Consider the following 21,101-nt stretch of genomic DNA (forward strand, 5'->3'; position numbering starts at 1 on the left):
AAAACCATCAAAACAACGCTAAAATAATACAATATAAACAAACTTCTAAACCAAAAATAAACAAAAAAACGGTTTTAAAAAGCCGCACCACACGTGAGCACAAAATTTCGCTCGCTTACAGAAAATTTTTTTTCACCTCACTCAATTTCTCGCTGTCTCAAAAACAGCGTAAAATATACAGGTAAAAAATACAGCGCCCCCATGCAATTCAAATTCTAAAGGAGAGCGCCTAAATAATAGTCCTTGAGAGGCTGACGGCGGCTATTAATTAAAAAAATTTAATTAAGTTTTGCTAATTGCATTTTACAAAAATCTAGCTTTCTTTCTCCTGAAAAGTTCTCTAAATCATATTCACCAGTTGCAATCAAACAGCTGAACAACAGTAGAAAAATCTACTGCCTTCAACAAACGCGTTTTGAGTCATTATAGTCTAGGGAAACAAGAGAAATCTTAAGAAATTTTAAAATTTTTGAAATATTTTGTTTTGGAAACAAAATTTTTCAATCATTCCCCGACCTACATCACTTCACATAATTCATTCAGAAGTCGCTAAATACCATTCCATTAGTCACCTAATGTTTGACTTTGATGTTCGACTGCTATCTATAGCAAGTAAGGGATTTCCCGTTCCTAGCCACAACTTATCTGATAATGACGGGAATAGCTCACCATAAATACTTTGTAGCACAACTCTCATTCGCATTCCGCAAATAAACTGTGATAAATAATGATTAATTTTTGAGTCCAATTCGCGAAACTCAAACTTAAATGTTCAGTAAAATAGTCGGGTCTTTCCCATTATAGCCCCCAATGGAATTATAGCCCCCTTATGGTATATAATTACCATGCTGGGGGGTATACGTTATCTAATCATTAAGTTTGGGGGGGGGCTATAATGGGAAAGACCCAAACAGTCTTGGTTTGAATGACCAAGATACAAAACCAAATAAACGAAAGATAGCCAATCTAAATTAAAAAAAGGAAGAATTAAATTCGCTTTAGGGGATCTCAAAACCTGTCTCACAAAAACTTACAAAACGTAGCTGGCAGAATGCCAGAAAATAGCCGCAATAGATTCGTAGATCGCCAGTCTAAAAAAACAGTAAAAAAGACAGACCAAAAAAATTCGCCTTTTCATTGAAGGCTGATCTGTTATATTTTGGCTAAAAATCTGTATAAGTTACTGCTGCCTCTATTAGCTGATCTTAAATAACCTTCATTTAGAGTGACACACACCCATTTGACCTTATCTCTTTGAATTAAAGTAAATAAAAGTCAATTTCAAATTGAGGAAGTCATTTTTGAGAGTGAGGTAAGTCAAGTGTGACCAAAAATTGAATCACGCGCATGAACAAAAAAACTCGCTCCACTAAGAGCAAAAAATGACGTCACACATGCAATTCAGTTGAAATTGCATGAACGAATGAACAAAAAGTGGCTGTGACGTCATATGGTCGTAACAAAAATCATGACGCCGAAATAAAAAAAAAACATAGCAGGACAAGTCCTGACGTACAATTCAAAGAATTTTCATTGACTAAATAATAAACGACTAATAACGGACTATGAGTGAAATGGGAAAACCATTTCTAAAAAAATCAGATAAATTTTTTTTTAAAAATCGGTGTCAAAATGCCGCATGTGAACAAAACACCACTAGCGAGAAATGAAAATTTGGTTCAAACAAAAAAACTAGGCCTAGAATGAACTATGAATGGATTGGAAAAACATTACCAAAAAAATCTTATACAAAAAAATGTAAACCCAGTAAAAATCAAAATGAAATTGCCGCATGTGAACAAAAAACCCTTAGCGAGAAAGCAAATTTTTGTTCAAACACCATTTTCTCACTCTATTTTAAAATTACAGCAAAAAAATTTCACGCCGCAAAACCACTAGCTTTTTCGCTCCACTTCCTGATTCGGCGTGACCAAAATCACTACTCCAATTTGGCTTCAAAAATCATGAAAATTTGTGAACAGATCTTAAAAAAAAGACAGCGCCCCAATACAATTCAAATTCTTTGAATTGTAAAAAAAACCAAGAGAAGGCCAATAATAGCCCCAGCTATCGCTGTGCGGCTATTAAAAATTATGGCCTAAATAACAGCTTAAAAATTTGTTTCAGAGCAATTGGACAAGCACTAAACAACACAAAAACCACAAGGTTAACTTGAAATTTGAGCAATTTAGGTTGATCAAAAAAATTTAGTACAAAAGGCTAATCAGACCTTTCCCCACTTAATACTGACTTTGAACGGGATACCAAACCGGAAACTGTAGATCCTAATCCATTCATTATAAATACATTTATAAATCGTGACAGTAGTCAAAAATTGAAGTCCGACTACGACTAATAGTATAATTTAAGATTACTATCACCATAATTGAGGTGGTTATAAGCAAACACGAGGGATATTTCATTTTTTTTTGCTAAATTGTACCCTTTTGGCATTTAGAATAGAAGCGTATATGGGTTCTAAACATGAATATACTTCAATTGGTTTTTCTGTCTCGCTTTCTGCTCAGCGGCCTTTTCGGCCTCGTGAGCTGCGAGCTGTTGTGAGATGTGAACAAATGTCTCCGCTTTGGCCATGAGCACCTCAGACCTCTCTTCAATGTCGCTTAGTCGTTCACTCCTCTCCACCATTAACTATTCCAAGAGTTTTTTTCACAATTAGATAGTTCTTCAGTGTTTTTACATTTCATGTTTTTATATTGCGATATAACCGGGTACGAGGAAAGTGTGAAAATATCAGAACAATACTAGATTTAAATATATCAGCCAATTCAATTGATACCGAGTTTTACTAACATTTTAAAAAATTCATGGAGCAATTGCTAGTTTAATTAACTTGACTTCCGGTTGCTAAAAATTCAATTCTATACACTTGAGTAATTTTTGTCAAGTTTGATCATATAGATGAGATTGTGTTCAGCATATATGGCTGTTTACCTGGCGCGCTCTGGCAGCCTCGCCTGCCGCAGTTCCGGCCGCTACCCGGTGACCCTCGAGATTCGTAGCTGCAGTGCCTGGCTGGTACTTGGCCAGACCCTTCGAAGCCTTCCCGCAGCTCTCACCGACTAAAATAAGAATCCAGAATTATATTTGGATACCTGCTTTTTGCAGAGCTAGCGCTCAACAGATGGCAAAAAATGTATATTTTTTTTACTATTTTTCTCATTTTGAACAACAAAATCTAGATTGATGGCGTTCTAGGTAAGCACTGATTCATCTAAGACTGCGTTATCGTTCGAAATTGCTTAGGGGTTATTGCCTTCGAGTGTTATTGCGAGCCGTCGTCATTCAGAACAGTCCCAAAACCTATCCTCGCTGGAGTAGGACTAATTTTCGCGGAAACTGGAGAAAAGGTGAAGCAGTTTCTGCTTTCAAAGACAGTGAATTATGTCAACGAAAAAATATGAGTTCTCCCAGTTTGCTTGCTCATGTTAAGGTAATATAAAGAGTCAGGTACTATGAGCCTGTGCTCAAAGCAATCAACCATTATTTAATAAAAAGCATATTAAACAAACGGCGGAATAAGTGTAGTTATCCTTTTTACTTTACACAATTAATTTATGCCCCCTAACCCTTAAATTGCGTCACCTCTTAAAGTCTGAATAGAAAACTAAAAAAACTTCCATACACTTTTGCCATGGCATTTACTAACATAGCCGGCTGATTGCCGGAATATAGCCGCCGTTGACGCGCTTGATACACATCGGGATTGAAACAGAAAAAAAACTGACCAATTTTTTTCTATTTTTTTTCAGTGTCAAAATTGTTCTAATTCCGACGTGCAGTTCCAGTTGGATTTTAAGACTATACTTAATTCAGCTTCTAAACTGAAAGCTAATAAGCTTAATACCAATGCGAGCAAGCAAACACTAATGAACTTTGATAACCAAATTCTCAATGACTTAATGACCTGGCTTTATCGGTCTATCTCGTCTCTTTTCATTTTGCTCTTTTGACTTTGACCTTATTCACTATATTGCGTAATTCAATGTGAAAGAATTTAAAAACCATTCAGTTGAAACAGTGAGTGAAGTAAGTCAGAAGTGAAACGAGAAAGTCGTGACTTAGGTAAAACGAGAAACGTGTTCAAAAGGTAAAGCTAATTAAAAAAAACATAGCAAGACAAGTTCTGGCGTACAACAAAGAATTTTCATTGACTAAGCAAACAAAAGGGCCTAGAACGGATTATGAGTGAATTGGAAAAACCAATTCTAAAAAAATCAGATAAAAGAAAAACAACAGAACATCATTGTCATAATGCAACACGAACAAAAAACCACTAGCGAGAAATGGAAATTTGGTTCAAACAAAAAACTAGGCTTAGAATGAACTATGAATGGATAGCAAAAACCATTTAGAAAAAAAATCCTGTCTCAGAAATTGAAAATATAGTAAAAATCAAAGTGAAATCGCCGCATGTGAACAATAAACCACTAGTGAGAAAGCGAACTTTTGTTCAACACCGTTTTCTCACTTTATTGTAAAATTAGAGCAAAACAATTTCAAGCCGCAAAACCACTCGCTTTTTCGCTCCACTTCCTGTTTCAGCGCGAACAAAATCACTAATCCAATTTGAATTCAAAAATCAAGAAAATGTGTGAACAGATCTTAAAAAAACATAGCACGACAAGTCCTGACGTACAATCCAAAGAACTTTCAATAACTAAACAAAAAACTAGACCTCGCACGGACTATGAGTGAATAGGGAAAACCATTTCTAAAAAACAAAAAGCAACGTCAAAATGCCGCATGTGAAAAAACCACTAGTGAGAAATGGAAATTTGGTTCATACAAAAAACAGCCTAGAATAAACTATGAATGGATTGGAAAAACCATTTAGAAAAAAATCCTATCCAAATAATCGAAAAAAATTAAAAATCAAAGTGAAATTGCCGCATGTGAAAAAAAAAACCGCTAGCGAGAAAGCGCTTTTTCCACTCGTTTTTCGCTCTACATCCTGTTTCGGCGTGACCAAAATGACTTCAAAAATCATTAAAATGTGTGAAGATAAAATGTGTGAACAGAACAGAAGGAGAGCGCCTAAATAATAGCCGTTTGAGAGGCTGACGGCGACCATTAAAAATAAAAATTCTGAAATCCTCTGATATAAAAACTGCTAGAGAGAAGAGATATACCAACATTATCAAAAGCGATATCAAATTATCAAAATTGTTCAAGGAAAGATACTTTGATAACGTCTCCAAAATTTGAGACTGTTTGACATTCGAATACTTACATAGTTCGTCCCTGTCCACTTGGGCGGATGAGCTGAAGAGTGACTTGAAGAGGCCTCGGGAGGGTGGCTCGGGCATCTCCTGCTGTTGTACGTGAAACACCCCCACACTATCTTGCAACTTACGGCTGAAAAGAGTTGTCACACTTCTTACCATCTCTCACAACCAATTGTTTTGTTTTCCAGCGTTTTTAACTTTTTTTTTATCAAGTTGTCAGTTATTATCGCTAGTTATTATCGCAAAACTAGCACAAGTGGAGAATTTAATCACGCACTCTTACGACAATCGCAGCGTTGTCGCAATGACGAAATCTTTATAATCCCAACTTTTTATACAAATTTTATCGAGTTTGAATAATATTAAAAATGGATATCGACAGTTTGCAAAAGTAACAAGCGAGGAGGTTATTGAACTCTTAAATAATAACTTTAACTACTGCTCTTTTGTCTGTCACTAATAATCAAAGCGAAAAACATGCGACAGAAACAAAAACGTCGCTAACGATTTGTTTTGCTAAATAATTCAAAGCACCAAAATACAGAAGAGTAAATTAAGGTGGTATGCATAATTGGATGACTAACAGTTGGAATCGAATTTCGCGTCTTTCAAAATCAGATAAATAAGGTCATAATTATTGCTTATATTTCAGCAGTAATGACTTATGACGTCAATCGGTAACAATCGGTTCACATTAGGTGGTTACTGGCCCGAAACTAAATGAAAAATTAATTTTAAACAAGGGTTTGGGATCCTTGACATTCGCCCACGGAGCTATTGACTAAAAATACCCCGTCGCAAAAAGTGGTAATCAATTTTGTACATGAATCTTATGTTTCGTCACAATAAACGATGTACTGACAATTTAGAGTTAACTCCGATCAATTATTTAAATCATGTTAGTCTGTCATCGCTTGACATTTAAACTCAACCTCTTATGGCCAACGGAAGAAATGCTCTTAAAATAAGAACACTGAAACTTCAGAAATTTTTACCAAATTCAGAAAGGCAATTTTATCAGAAAGTCGAATTTCAGAGGGTAAAAGGGCAAATGCTAATTGTCACTGTGTTAACTAAGGCAGTTCTACAAAATGGAATCTTTCGAAGTTCTACAAAAATGTATGTTTTAATTGTATGGCTTTTGTGTTTCTACGTTTTAGCTTAAATTGGAACATATCTATGAATACGTGAGATTCAACTCAGTCAATTATTTAGAGAAAAATTATATTTAAGCTACGAAAAGCTTTTTGCACAAACAATTGAAGCTGTATTAAAGTTACACGCAAAAGCACAGCTCGTATGAAAAGTATCAAAGTCTGAATTTTGCAAATCAATCATTTACGAACAGAATATTAACAAAAGACAAGTTTGGCCAAATTACATACATTCTAACAAGAAACCGCGAGAGAGAGAGAGAGAGAGAGAGAGAGAGAGAGAGAGAGAGAGAGAGAGAGAGAGAGAGAGAGAGAGAGGGAGGAAAAAATGATTGCAACAGCGGAAAGAAAAAAGTTTGATAATTGGACTTGAACAAGCTGGCTATCTAAAATTTCCGGTTACCGCATTTCAGAAAAGCCGCTAGTATCATCAGTCTCATGTCCCGAAAACCCCAATGAAAGGGATGCTTCTGATAAAAAAGAACACTCAAGTCATAGGCAGTTATCATTACTAATTATCACTTTAGTCTCGATGGAAAATAATTGAAAATAAACAAAAGTCCCCAGAAGCCTTTATCAAAAAGGCCGATTGCCAGCATTTTTATCAGCAACTTTCTCGTCATAAGAAAATCGGAAAACTGTTTTCTATATTTGATTATTAATTCTTATATTTTATCCAGCTGCCTAAATAAAATTTCTAAAACTATTGTAGCCGGTTAATTATATCTCGATGATATTGTCTGAAATTGAGGTGAAATAAAACCGGCATCAGTGACTACAGTTATTAGCCAATAGAGGATGCATTTATTGAGGGTAAAATACAGGAGGTTCAAACAAATAGTGGTTAAGAAAGTGGATGACAGACTTAAACATATGGAGCATACATTCAGTACCCATTCGTTAGTACTACTTTGATACAAGTTTAGCTGTGCTTAATTTCTGAATTAGAGCAACTTAGGTATCCATTCAAACACAGCATAGTCAGAACGAATACAATAGAACACAAACATAGCAGTCAAATTAAAACTGCCGGAAAATAGCCGTCGTTGAGCCCCTTGACGGACATCCGGAATGAAAAAGAAACAAGGAGGCTCGGTAATGTGCGTTCGCACATTAAGTTCCGACACCGCTCATCCATATTTTTGGCATAAATGTCTACCACCAAATGAGGAACAGTATTTTTCAAAAAGAAACGTTTATGAACAAAAAGATGGCCTCCAACGCAAATAATTCAGTGGAGTAAAAAATGCCACATTAGATTGATGAGATTAGCCATTATTAAGAAAGCAAGTCAAGGCGAACAACAAAATCAAACAACAATAACAACAAACATTAATTAAACTTTTTTATTAAAAAACTTATTAACAAGTCAAAATGGCGTCAGATAAAACAAACTAAACAAAATAACTTGTAATTCACTAGAAAAGATATGAGACCATTCCATAACAATGCTCGGTAACAATTGACAAAAGGAACAAAAAAAAAACAGCAAAAGTTTTAAAAAATTTGCTTAAAACAATTACTTTCAAAGTAGTGAAAACCATTAGATAGCAATTGAAAACATCCAACACGTTTTATGACCAGATACGCCTCTATATAAGGGCATTAGGACCTGTTATCATTCAACTTTATATGCGGTTACAAAGAGAACAACAAAGAGAACAAACAAATATTCAATTAAAACTTGGAAGAAAACGCTGTCGAAGCCATAAAGCTAGATCTTACCCCAAAAAATATGTTCAATTGAGCATTCCTCGACCGCCAATAATGTGGTATGCGACCTTTCATTGATGAGAATAGGTGAAAAGTATTAAAAAAGAGAAAAAAGGGCAAAATTAGGTAATACTTTTGAATTTTTCGAAAACAAGTCATTAAATCCATTAGCTACAAAAAGAAAAAACTAAATAGTTTTGTTTCTTCGTCCAAAGATAGCGGTAGAGAACTGTGACAATCAAAATAAGTCTTACGTCTACAAAAGAACGTCACATATAGACAAAAATCAAAAATTAGTTTACTTTTTTGCGAAAAACGCGTGTCGAAGCCAGTAAATTCATAACGAATTCTTCAAAAACTTAGATTTTGTACAGTTGCATCTTCTCTCGAGGACAATAATGTCAAATGTGACATGGAATTAACGAGACTAGGTAACAAATTGACAAAAAAAATGCGAAATTAAAGTCTTCTTATTTTCGAAAACAATTGGTTTCAAAGTCATGAAAGCCATCAGCAATCTGGTTAAAACAGAATATTGGTTCATTTGTTCCTCCATGAAAAACTAATGAGACCAGTCATTGTCCAGAAAATTTCATTCAACTAAAAGGACAAAGTACAAGTTACAGTTAAAGACATGTGAAAAATTATTCGAGAAAGGGGTGTCGCAGCCGTTAAAACCATACTCTATGCCTTTAAAGACTTTTATAGGTTCAAGTCTGTCTTACTTTGAACATCAATAATGTAACATGTGAACTGTACATAATGAGACATAATGTGACAAAGCAGGAAAAAAATGAAAGGTGCGCAAATGCCTAATAATCAAAAAATTTTGTCAAATCCAATAGTATCAAAGCCAGAAAACCATAACTTGACGCGTAAAACTGAAAAACGATTAAGTTTTTATTTAGTAGAAAGAAAAGGAAGAAGAAGCATTCTTTCGTTGCTGACACTGAGGTACAAGTTGACCAAATTAAAGGAAAATAGTGGAAAGGTTGAATAAGGAAACTGTTCATTTAAAAATCAAACAAATTAAAAGTCACAACGACCCTAATCTTTCGAGTAAAGAAACTATGAACAACAATTTGGAACTGCTTAGGAAAGAAATTGCACCGATCAACAGCCAGCTTTCATTTCAATTGTTCTGTTCTGTAATTAACATAAAAAAGATCATTTTTTTTTAAAGACCGACTGATTACAGTCTGAATTATTTTTAGATAAAGACTGGAGGACCAAAATCAGCCTTGCTATTGCTTTTCGTCCATTGAGAACACTCAATTGTTTCGAACGTCTTAGATCTAGATAAATTGTTAGTTAGAGGATCAAAAATACATGCTGTGCTTTTAATAATCATAGAGTAAAGTTAGCAAAAAACGGCAGAATTACAATTACAGACTACTCTTCATGAAAGTGTAAGTAGGACTAGTTCCCGTTGTAGTTTACAAAGATTGTGTTAGTTGATTTTGGGTGTGTACTTCCGGATAATTCAATCATATTTTAATAAAAAGCTTATTTTGGGCAATTTATGCTGAAAGGCTGAATTTTGATAAATGTAGCCAAAATTTTAGCCAAAAAAATTGAATCAAAAGAGTCCACAAAACTTTCTTTGTCTCTAAAAAGTAAATCAACCGTGTTATTGATATCAATGTTTTCATATCTTCTGGCAAAATTGACGCAATTTGATCAAACATTTCGGAAAATTTGAATAAAAATAACGCAAATCGGTCTAATATTCAAAAAAATTTAAACCCTGATAACTCGCTTCGGAATGCAAAATTCAAAAAAAAACTTTAATTCCATATTCTACACCGAACGGGATTTTCATAGATATTACTCACAACTGTCTACAAAAAACAATGAATATATCGATCGGTCAAAATTGAACAAAAAAAACCAGCTGAGTATACAGTTCCTCCCCCCTCAAGAGGGGTCGCAACAAAAAGGAGATAGAAATTGACAGCATTTTCCCCTTAGATTCAAAAAGTGTTCTAATTTGAAATGCAATTTTCATAGATTCTAACACTAAACTTAATTCAGCTTCTAAAATCAAAGCTATTAAGCTCAATACTAATGTGAACTAGCATCAGCTCTAATGCACTTTGATAAACTGATGCACGGCTTAATGACCTGGCTTCATCGAATTATTACGTTTTTGATTTTTCTCTTTTAAGTTGACCGTATATAGCGGTTGAGAACTGTGACATTCAAAATAAGTCTTACGTCTACAAAAAAACGTCACATATAGACAAAAATCAAAAAATAGTTTACTTTTTTTGCAAAAAACGCGTGTCGAAGCCAGTAAATTCATAACGAATTCTTCAAAAACTTAGATTTTGTACAGTTGCATCTTCTCTCGAGGACAATAATGTCAAATGTGACATGGAATTAACGAGACTAGGTAACAAATTGACAAAAAAAATGCGAAATTAAAGTCTTCTTATTTTCGAAAACAATTGGTTTCAAAGTCATGAAAGCCATCAGCAATCTGGTTAAAACAGAATATTGGTTCATTTGTTCCTCCATGAAAAACTAATGAGACCAGTCATTGTCCAGAAAATTTCATTCAACTAAAAAGACAAAGTACAAGTTACAGTTAAAGACATGTAAAAATTATTCGAGAAAGGGGTGTCGCAGCCGTTAAAACCACACTCTATGCCTTTAAAGACTTTTATAGGTTCAACGCTGTCTTACTTTGAACATCAATAATGTCACATGTGAACTGTACATAATGAGACATAATGTGACAAAGCAGGAAAAAAATGAAAAGTGCGCAAATGCATAATAATCAAAAAATTTTGTCAAATCCAATAGTATCAAAGCCAGAAAACCATAACTTGACGCGTAAAACTGAAAAAAGATTAATTTTTCATTTAGTAGAAAGAAAAGGAAGAAGAAGCATTCTTTCGTTGCTGACACTGAGGTACAAGTTGACCAAATTAAAAGGAAAATAGTGGAAAGGTTGAATAAGGAAACTGTTCATTTAAAAATCAAACAAATTAAAAGTCACAACGACCCTAATCTTTCGAGTAAAGAAATTAAGAACAACAATTTGGAAATGCTTAGGAACGAAATTGCACCGATCAACAGCCAGCTTTCAATTCAATTGTTCTGTTCTGTAATTAACATAAAAAAGATCAATTTTTTTTAAAGATCGACTGATTACAGTCTGAATTATTTTTAGATAAAGACTGGAGGACCAAAACCAGCCTTGCTATTGCTTTTCGTCCATTGAGAACACTCAATTGTTTCGAACGTCTTAGATCTAGATAAATTGTTAGAGGATCAAAAATACATGCTGTGCTTTTAATAATCATAGAGTAAAGTTAGCAAAAAACGGCAGAATTTCAATTACAGACTACTCTTCATGAAAGTGTAAGTAGGACTAGTTCCCATTGTAGTTTACAAAGATTGTGTTAGTTGATTTTGGGTGTGTACTTCCGGATAATTTAATCATTTTTTAATAAATAGCTTATTTCGGGCAATTTATGCTGAAAGGCTGAATTTTGATAAATGTAGCCAAAATTTAGCCAAAAAAATTGAATCAAAAGAGTCCACAAAACTTTCTTTGTCTCTAAAAAGTAAATCAACAGTGTTATTGATATCAATGTTTTCATATCTTCTGGCAAAATTGACGAAATTTGATCAAACATTTCGGAAAAATTGAATAAAAATAACGCAAATCGGTCTAATATTCAAAAAAATTTAAACCCTGATAACTCGCTTCGGAATACAAAATTCAAAAAAAACTTTAATTCCATATTCTACACCGGACGGGATTTTCACAGATATTACTCACAACTGTCTACAATAAACAATGAATATATCGATCGGTCAAAATTGAACAAAAGAAACCAGCTGAGTATACAGTTCCTCCCCCCTCAAGAGGGGTCGCAACAAAAAGGAGATAGAAATTGACAGCATTTTCCCCTTAGATTCAAAAACTGTTCTAATTTGAAATGCAGTTTCCATAGATTCTAACACTAAACTTAATTCAGCTTCTAAAATCAAAGCTATTAAGCTCAATACTAATGTGAACTAGCAACAGCTCTAATGCACTTTGATAAACTGATGCACGGCTTAATGACCTGGCTTCATCGAATTATTACGTTTTTGATTTTTCTCTTTTAAGTTGACCGTATTCACTACATTGCGTAATTTAACGAGTGAAAGAATTTAAAATCCATTCAGTTGAAACATTGAGTGAGGCAAACCAGGAGACAAAAGTGAAGTTGACTTATGTAAAATTAAATTTGTGATCCAAAGGTCAAGCGAACAAATGAGCACACTAATAGCTGTTGAGAGGTTGACGACGGCTATTTAAAAAAACAAATAGTAGACAAAGTAACAAAACATAGCCGGCAGATTGAAACACATTAAAGCCATAACAGTACAAGACCCGAAATATAATTGAAAGCATTGACTGAAAAATCATAACCGACTAACGTCGGGCGAATTGCTCTTAAACAAGCGACGAGCGGTCGGCTTCGTCAGTAGTTTGTTACGTTTTAGTGAGGCTAGCTTTTGCTTGATTCGACCAGGCAATTTTTAGTTTTCTAGCCTTTTTAGTAAATAAAAAAACTGATGTTTTAAAAATTTGCATATTGCAAAAATTAAAAAACTTTTCAGATTTCGCAGTGAAAAAGATAAAAACTATTTTTTGTATCTGGTGTGATGTCAAGTAACCCATCGTCCAGACCCGAAAAGCTTCGTTGGCCAGTAGTCATGGTTAAACTCAATACAAAAATATTCAAAAATTTTGAAAACAATCGCAAATGTTAACAAGACCTTGGTAAAATTGAAGATATTAAAATCTTCAAAACCATTTTATTGTCGCAAGCAACTATCCGGTATCCTCTTTTCAAGGTGTACATAGATTCACTGGCTCATAAAGATCCATAATCTTGGATCATGAAAACAATTTTCCAAAAATTTGGAAAAAAAAACTAAATTTTATCAAAAATGCTAAAGCTGGAGTCATTGAAACATTGATAACAAATCCATTAACTCTAATAACTATGAAAAAGCTACTCATCAAACATCGGAGGATGTCCCCAGGACCCTGGTGCCGGAATGATTAAAATCAAAAAGATTAAAAAAATTGCAAAAAATGAAATTGCTGAAACTAAAATCTTGAAAAACATTACATTACACCTAGAAACTATGAAATTCCATTACACCTAGAAGCTATCCTGAAAACTATAATAAAACCCTAGAGGAGGTTATGTGGCTCTTGAGGCTGGAGAAACCTAAAAAATAGAAAATTTCAAAAAAACTATAAAAAATTGCAAGTTGCATAAAAAACTGCCACAATTTGTGGTAATAAAAGTTGAAAACTAATCCATGACCAAAAACTTCTTCCAGTAGCGCATTATATACCCCTATCAGAGATTTTCAACCAGGCTGAAAAACCTTAATAAGGACAATAAAGCCAAAAAAACGAAAAAAATTTAAGTTTTGTAAAAAAAAAATGCAAAAACTCGTGGTGTTGAAATCCTTAAAACATTCTATAACATATAGAAACTATACACTAAACTATTTTCTAAACCTAGAGGAGGTTCCTTGGCTCTTGAGGCTAGCGAAACCTAAAATCCGACAAAAATTTTCAAAAAACTTGAAAAAAATGCAAGTTTTATCAAAAAAGTCGCCTAAGTTTCTCATATTAAAAAATTGAAAGCTATTCCACGGCAAATAACGTTTTTTCAGTGCCCTATTATCGAATCCTAGGGACTTGTTCTGGCCCCTGCGTCTGGAAAAACGTGAATAATAAAAAACGTCAAAAAAATTGAAATGTGCGCGTTTTGTCAAGAAAATGCTAAAATCCATGATGTTAAAACCTTTCCACTAACCCAGAAACTATGCAGTAACCTATTATAAAATCCTAGAGGAGGTTTCTTGACACCTAGGGCTGAAAGAACACAAAAAAGACCACAAATTTTCAGACAGCTTGAAAAAAATTGTTAAAATTAGTATAAAATTGCGTGTTTTTAGCGATGGGTTGTTCGAACGTAGCCAAGGGGGTGGGGTGGGGGTCAACAGCGAGGTGGGGGTCAACAGTAGGGGTGTCTTCAACCTCTAAGAACCGCCCTTCACACCATAAGTATAAGTCTCCAAAACAGTTTGAGCTGAAACAGAGCTGGAAAGCTCCAAGAGCCATTAATGCCTGCTGGGCGCTACCTGTTTATCCCGTTTTTGAGGACGAAAAGTCAAAAGCGTCAGACGACAAATTGGCCTAGCGAAAAATTGCATAACAAAAGAGCGACAGGACTAATATAATTACTACAAACTTCGTTTGAGAGCAATTAACCAGATACTGTACCTGACCAGCAGACCAATTCAACAATGCCAGCCAAAGAAACAGTCTCATAAATTTAGAGAAACAAAATATAGCAATGCAAAAAATATTGAAGCAAAAATGCGAAATCCACAATTTCAACCATTTAATTATCCAAATCAATCTGCGCAAATGCTGCGAAACGTTCTTCGGCCCTGAAAGATCACATTCGGAAAAATGAATTCTCAAAAAATTTCAAATTGTATTGAAACTGATACAATATCTTCACAACCAGTTCTTTGTAATTAGAATCTTCTCTGCGCCACGCCCTAAAAAATTCTAATGCCGCGCAAGGACCAATAAATTCACAAAATGACAAAAAAATTTCAAAAAACAGATTGAATCAATAACATTTTGTGTGTGTATGTTTCTATTACCAAGACATATTGCACAACAAAACAGACATAAGTATTGATGGCTCGTATAAGACATTCACGAAATTTGAAAAGAAAAATTTAGTACCCATTGATAAAAAAAATCAAAATGACAAACCATTTTGGGCTTAATGCTTTAAAAGTGACTTTCAGCTTTCCTTCCCAACAGCTTCAGCACTTTGAGGATCTGAACGACTACTGAAGCCAGCTTAGAGCCACTGATAAATCTAAATGTGGACTGGGCGCACACCAATACAACCAAAAAACCAAGAGAAGGCCAATAATAGCCCAGCTATCGCTTTGCAGCTGCCAACTAGATAATTCATATCATAATTATCTGGTCAAATTTGGTATAATGGCGTTGAGTATTTTGCCTGAACACATAGCTTTGCTAGTCTGTAAATATGTGATTCAGCCAAACTGCTGAAGACATAACTTAAGTGCGAAAAGTAGATGCTGCTTAAGAAAAAAATGTAGTTCTTGCCTAAAAAAAAATTTATCATGATTCATTCAAAGTGAGACAGTTTATTATTTTGAGTGAGGAGGGTATACTGAGATATTAGTAGAGTTGCAAACCACTGAACAGAGACTCGTTATTGAGGTCGAAATGTCAATGCCCAGACGAACAAGCGATCAAGCAAAAAAATCGCATGAAGAAAAGATCAAAAAAACCAAATAAAATACTGAAACTTCGTCTTAGAGTAAGAAAATCTGCAGTTACGTAAAAGCTCTCTCAGACCACCACAACTGAATGCTGAACTAGGAAAAAAAATCAGTCTCACACTTTCTTAAATTTAAATGTAAATCAACTGCTGTAACTAAAGAGACGCAAACACTTTTTCAAATTTCCAGACAAATCTCAAGAATAACAAGTTTTTTGAATAATCGAGAAAGAATAATTGCTAGTCAACAATAAACTGGGCAAATTCGAAGAAACTTGACATCCATAGAGCAAAAATACTGGCGTAACAAATACAAGGACAAAAAGGCAAATCTGTGGGCGGTTTTCAGTAAATGTTAACTATACCTCCCGTAAAACCTCCATTAATTAAACTGCCCTCAGTTTAACTCAGGCTTCACCAAACCGCAGAGATTGGAATAATCTCCTCAAAAAACCACATCGCGAGGTTATTTGGGTTGCAAAGTAGGCGATAAGATTCAATTAGCATATACTGAATATCAATTTGCAAGTAACAATCAAATGCTATGGGAACAATTAAGCGCTAACGCAATATTTCGACCTGAATACATCTTTTAAAGCTTTAAAATTTAGCCGAAAGGTGAACAAAACGCAATAATAATAAAAAAAAACCCGTGGGAGCGAAAGCCTATCAATTTATCGGGGTCTTAACACGGAAAATTACAAATTTGGCTTCAAATAAAAACTTAACGCGTTTCCTAAAGACAGTGAAAATGCAGCTACTATAAAAACTTAGTTTATATTCCACAACTATACTTAAGAAGTCGCAAAAATAACGGCAACAAACAACTGAACAGGAAGTGAAAAATTTCTATTTGAAGGAAAATTGACAGATTTCTGTCAAATTTCCTGTCGGCTAGCTTACACTGCGTGAATTGATCACTTCTGAAAAAAAACGATCAAGCAAACGAGGCCGGGATTGAAATTCAGAGGGTAGTTTGAATAAGAGTAATTTAAGCACAGATAACCCACCGAGGGTAAATGCCACTTTGAGCTTAGAAAGGGGGAATTTTTTCCAATTCCACTCAAGTAAATAAAGCCAAAGGAAGACATCGCGATGGCGGTATTTAAGTAGGAGCAGATTAATAATCGCCACATGGCCTCAAAATGTGAAGCTGAGATTGTAAATTGAACGCAGACAAACTCATTCCACCTCTGACTTTGGTAATACAAAATTTTACCATTTTTAGAATACATTATGGTTCATTAACTGCCTTCACGCGCAAGCAGCCAACACCATCATTTACAGTTGAAAATTGGTAAAATGAAAACGTGGTCCGTAGTTTTGAGAAGTGTATATATAAGAAAATCTTAATGCTTCCGAATTCAATCTTATGCGAATTACATGTGATAGAACACGATGGTCCAATTTAATTGATCAGTTTCAAATTTCTAAGTGTCAACCGCTGATTAAACCAATTAGTAGAAAAATTCAGATAACTATCAGATTTCAGCCCGGAAGGAAGTTCCATCAGAGAAAGCGACGTAGTCTGGCCATTGCGCGGATTGTTCAGAAAGCGATAGAAAGAAGCTCTCAATCACAGCGGAATTTTCAAGGAATCAAATAGCTGATTCAATCAATCCTATTTGATGGAAAGAATCCGTTCACGAACTTAAGCTGAAACAGGTCCAATTCAATGATTGGTCGTTCCTTCGCAAAACTGTTACAGCTCACGGGTGAACACAATTGTATCGAATTGAAAACGTTGTATCAATTTGAGATTAAACTACAACATCAACATTTATCAGCTTAGGACTAAAATAACTTGAAATATTGAGCATAGTTATTAGAAGTTTTCAGCAGCATGAAAACTGTTTTTGACAGATTTGTCGATGAGAGATTGCTAAAATTGAAAAAATGAAACCAATCTTGGAGCACTGTTCCTAAGAGAAGAATTTAGATCATGCAAAACTGAAAAAGCCAAGGACGTAAACGTGACAAAAAACGGCAAAAAAAAACTAGCGATCAAAAGATTTTGCATGAATGACAAAAGACTACAATAATTGCCTCACACTTTGTTCGAGAGGAATTAACACAGCAGACACCTAAACATCACAACCAAAAATTTCACTGCAAGCTTACATAATGGTATGTGTATGTAATTGAGAAAATTGATGACAGCTTTATTTCGTACAAAAATTTAAGTTAGAGTTGTTTTTACGTTGAGCAAATCAAATATAACTTTCGATCAAAAAACGACTCACTCTGATACGGGAAGTCTGTCTAAAGCACCACTTTCTCGAAACAAATGAAAACAGATGACCAACAGTAAGCATTTTTTCTTTCTTTTCACCAAGTGTTTCGAAAAAGTCGTTTTCTGATCGAAAGTTATAACTTCGTTTGAGAGCTCTGAAATTTGGCTGGAATATTTACTAAAGAAGTTCTTCGTGCTCATATATAGAGTAAGATTTCAGAGGGATCATTCATGCGAGAAAAATTCTCATTAATTATTGAAACGCTCTTCTCTAAAGAGGGCTTTTGAGGAAGTTTTGAACTCATCTTTTCCCTTAGTTAAAAGCTTAAAAATTTCCTTACATAAAAAGCAAAAAAGCTCCATGCTGGTGATTTGATAACTAAGGGAGCTTTCAGGGATGAACTCATAACTTCCTCGAAAGTTCATGGCTACCCACTTCTAGTTTTCCGGTCGTTCGATTTTAATTGAAACAAATTGTTGAAAAAATATTGCTGGTGTAAACCATTGATTGATTTCAGAACAAATTTAATAAATTCGTATATGTGTAGCTCCTAGATAGTTAACATCGAGTGCCTCATAAATAACATCGACCGCCTTTTTTTCTAAAAATATATTACTTTTAATTTTTTTCTGCAATAGGAAGATCCGTAGAAGCGCTGAGTACATACAGCAACCATAAACCAAAGCACCATATTGAATAATTGGTGTCACATTTGAATTGTAGTAAGAAATTAATTGATTTCGAGGAACATAATGTCTGAGTTTTGCTAATATACCACATTGTATACTTAACTTACTTTGCACATGATCGATATGAGCTCGAAAGGAGAACTTATTAACTAATTTTACACCAAGATATTTACGGTGATGCTCAACTTTGATGTCAGTTTTGTTCAAATGGAAACTAACTAAGATCGAGAGGGCACCCATCCCACCAAAATACTATCAGCCAACTGGGTGGGAAGGCATATATCAGGAAATTATAATCTTATATACAAATTGAAATGCCCGGCCTTTCTTTTATCAGGCAATGTAAACCATTGTCATTGCAAAAAATTCTAAGATAGAATGAGCAAAAATTGAGATGGTGCTAACAAAATTAGACAACTAACCTAACACAACTGAAGCTGGGACAAGAAAGACAGTCGGAAAGTGACTTGCAATTTCTGTTCATCATACGTCAGATTAAGAACTATCAGCCAACTGCGATTGATTCAATTGAAGTTAGAAATGTCAAAAAGAAGGAAAAACTTCGTCGCTCCTTTCAGGAGAACTTAATTCAGCATACAAATTAAAAGAATCTAAAGTTCATATTTAAGTTCACAATTATGGAACTACGGAGGAAGTTTCTGTCTTCATATTCAATTATTTGAGAGTTCTTAAAAAGGAACTTCCATATTTCAGTTCACTTAATGCTCGCATATTAGCAACATTAGTAGGCGACTGTTTCCTATTTTCGTACTATGAAGAATTGTTTGAAGCTTGATCAAGAAAGCGTAGTAAACAGCGAAAGTAATAAGAGCAAAAACGGTATAAATTGCGGATAACTCGCAATTAAAACAATAGTGAGAGGCAGCGAAGTCAAGAACAAAGACAAACTGATCCATTAAGAATAGAGCTTTTCCCCCAAAAAAAGGCGGACAATGAACGATATGTTGTCTCTTATGACGATTGGTTAAATTAAGAAACCAAAATGAGAACTAAAATCGATATAATGATTAACCTAGTTTAGGTCAATTGAATAGTCAACAATTCAACAAGCATGACCATTTAGCTAATTAACGATAGTAGTTAAAATAAGCAATTTCCAGTTTCATATGTTAAAAAAGTTTCTGGAATATTGACAATCGAGCTTTCAAATCAAACTTAAAGACGTCGTTTTTGTTTTATTTCTGCTTCAAACGCCAACAAATTTGTCCAAAAAATTCAATAATCACTGTGCAATTTTGTGGTCTGATCCATCATCCATCATGCTGCTTATTGTTTCTACTTATATAGTGGGGTAGGAACGATATGCTCGGCTGTTTTTTTGTTCAACCAGTTTTGTCCCATCGATATAGTTGACGTAGAGACACAGGTGGTATCCCCAGAAAGCCCGCCAAACGCAGATTTTATTAATTGGAGCATCGTATTTTTTGAGAAGTTGGCGGGTTAATAGTTATGTGAACATTGAACCTTTCACACCAGCTCTGTTCACTTTTTGGGTTTTTTTTTAATAATTAGGTATTTTCACCTCACTTCGTTGAAAATTATAACAGTACGAAACTTTTTCATTCACTTTAATGGCAATTTAGTAGACGCTTTAATGTTACTGCAATTAGAGAAGCGTAAAGTTCTGTAAACATTCGGTCAATTTTCACTGTTTTCTTTCACACCGTGTGTCTCACTCAAATTTTCAATACAAAATGTGGAAACTAATTACACTGAAGATATTAGTTTTAGTTTTTTAAAGGTGGTCTTCCATTATGGCGCCCAAGTAAACAATCCATGAGGCATCAGAAATTGCTCAAAGAATATTCAAAACATACCCGGCAGATTGCCGGAAAATAGCCGCCATTGATTCCAATAAGCATGATTGGGATTGAAAGAATAGAAGATATTGAAAAAAAAAATTTTGTACAAAAACATTTTTTAAGTCCGATTTATTTTGATGGCATTTCGTAGTTGAACATAACGTACTTCTGTTTCTTAGAAAGAGGCTACAGGGGCTACTATCAATACCAATAAGCATTAGAGATGGTAACTAAGACTTATAGGAACGACGTTCAAATAGCGGGCATCTAAAATTGGGCTTTATGGGTTTATCCCGTTTCTATTTCTGACTTCAATTTTTTATACTGAATCTGTTCATTTTGAATTGCTTTGCTGAGCAACTGATGTTCAAATTCACTTTTAGCAGAATGAGAGAAGAGAGAAACTAGCCTAGAGAAGTCAAAAAGATTTCACACAAAAGGTCGAAAAAGCGGCAAAATGGTAAAGCGAAAAAAAGTTCGAAGTAAAAAAATAGGAGCCCTATAATAGGCGGCTGAGAAGATGAGGGCGGCTATTAATAATTAGAAAACAAATTAATAAAGCTTTGTTTTTACGTGTTCTTTCACTTTAATTGCAATTTAAGAGGAAGGCGGGAACTAGTAGAGTAAGTCGTAAGGTTCTAATAGAGCTGCTCAGTCACGTACTGCTTTCTGGGCTTTACAGGTTCATTCCGTTTTTGAAGAGAGTCAGGAGAAAAACCGGTCAACCGAAAAAATCGCATGCTTCTCGTAAATTGAACTACTAACTTGAAAACTATTAAATCAATGAGCGGATGCTTTAAAATACATCGCGATTCAACATCTACGTTTACAGTTGATTTGCTTTTGCAAAACACGATAGATGCTAAAATCCTCCG

At 34.5% G+C, this 21,101-nt stretch overlaps 1 protein-coding gene across 4 annotated transcripts in view; it reads right to left on the reverse strand.

The window, feature by feature from the left end:
• Positions 1-21,101, reverse strand: part of LOC142344425 (syntaxin-binding protein 5-like) — a 148,557-nt gene that overhangs the window by 5,025 nt on the left and 122,431 nt on the right. For all 4 annotated transcript variants that reach the window (XM_075396057.1, XM_075396058.1, XM_075396059.1 and 1 more), the window contains 2 exons: positions 5,255-5,379; positions 2,956-3,083 (listed from right to left, as the gene is read on the reverse strand). In XM_075396057.1, the coding sequence (XP_075252172.1) occupies positions 2,956-3,083; positions 5,255-5,379 (253 nt within the window). The remainder of the gene's footprint in view (positions 1-2,955; positions 3,084-5,254; positions 5,380-21,101) is intronic.

Source organism: Convolutriloba macropyga, chromosome 8 (assembly GCF_964194025.1).
Source record: "Convolutriloba macropyga chromosome 8, txConMacr16.3, whole genome shotgun sequence".
NCBI classification, from domain to species: domain Eukaryota; kingdom Metazoa; phylum Xenacoelomorpha; order Acoela; family Convolutidae; genus Convolutriloba; species Convolutriloba macropyga.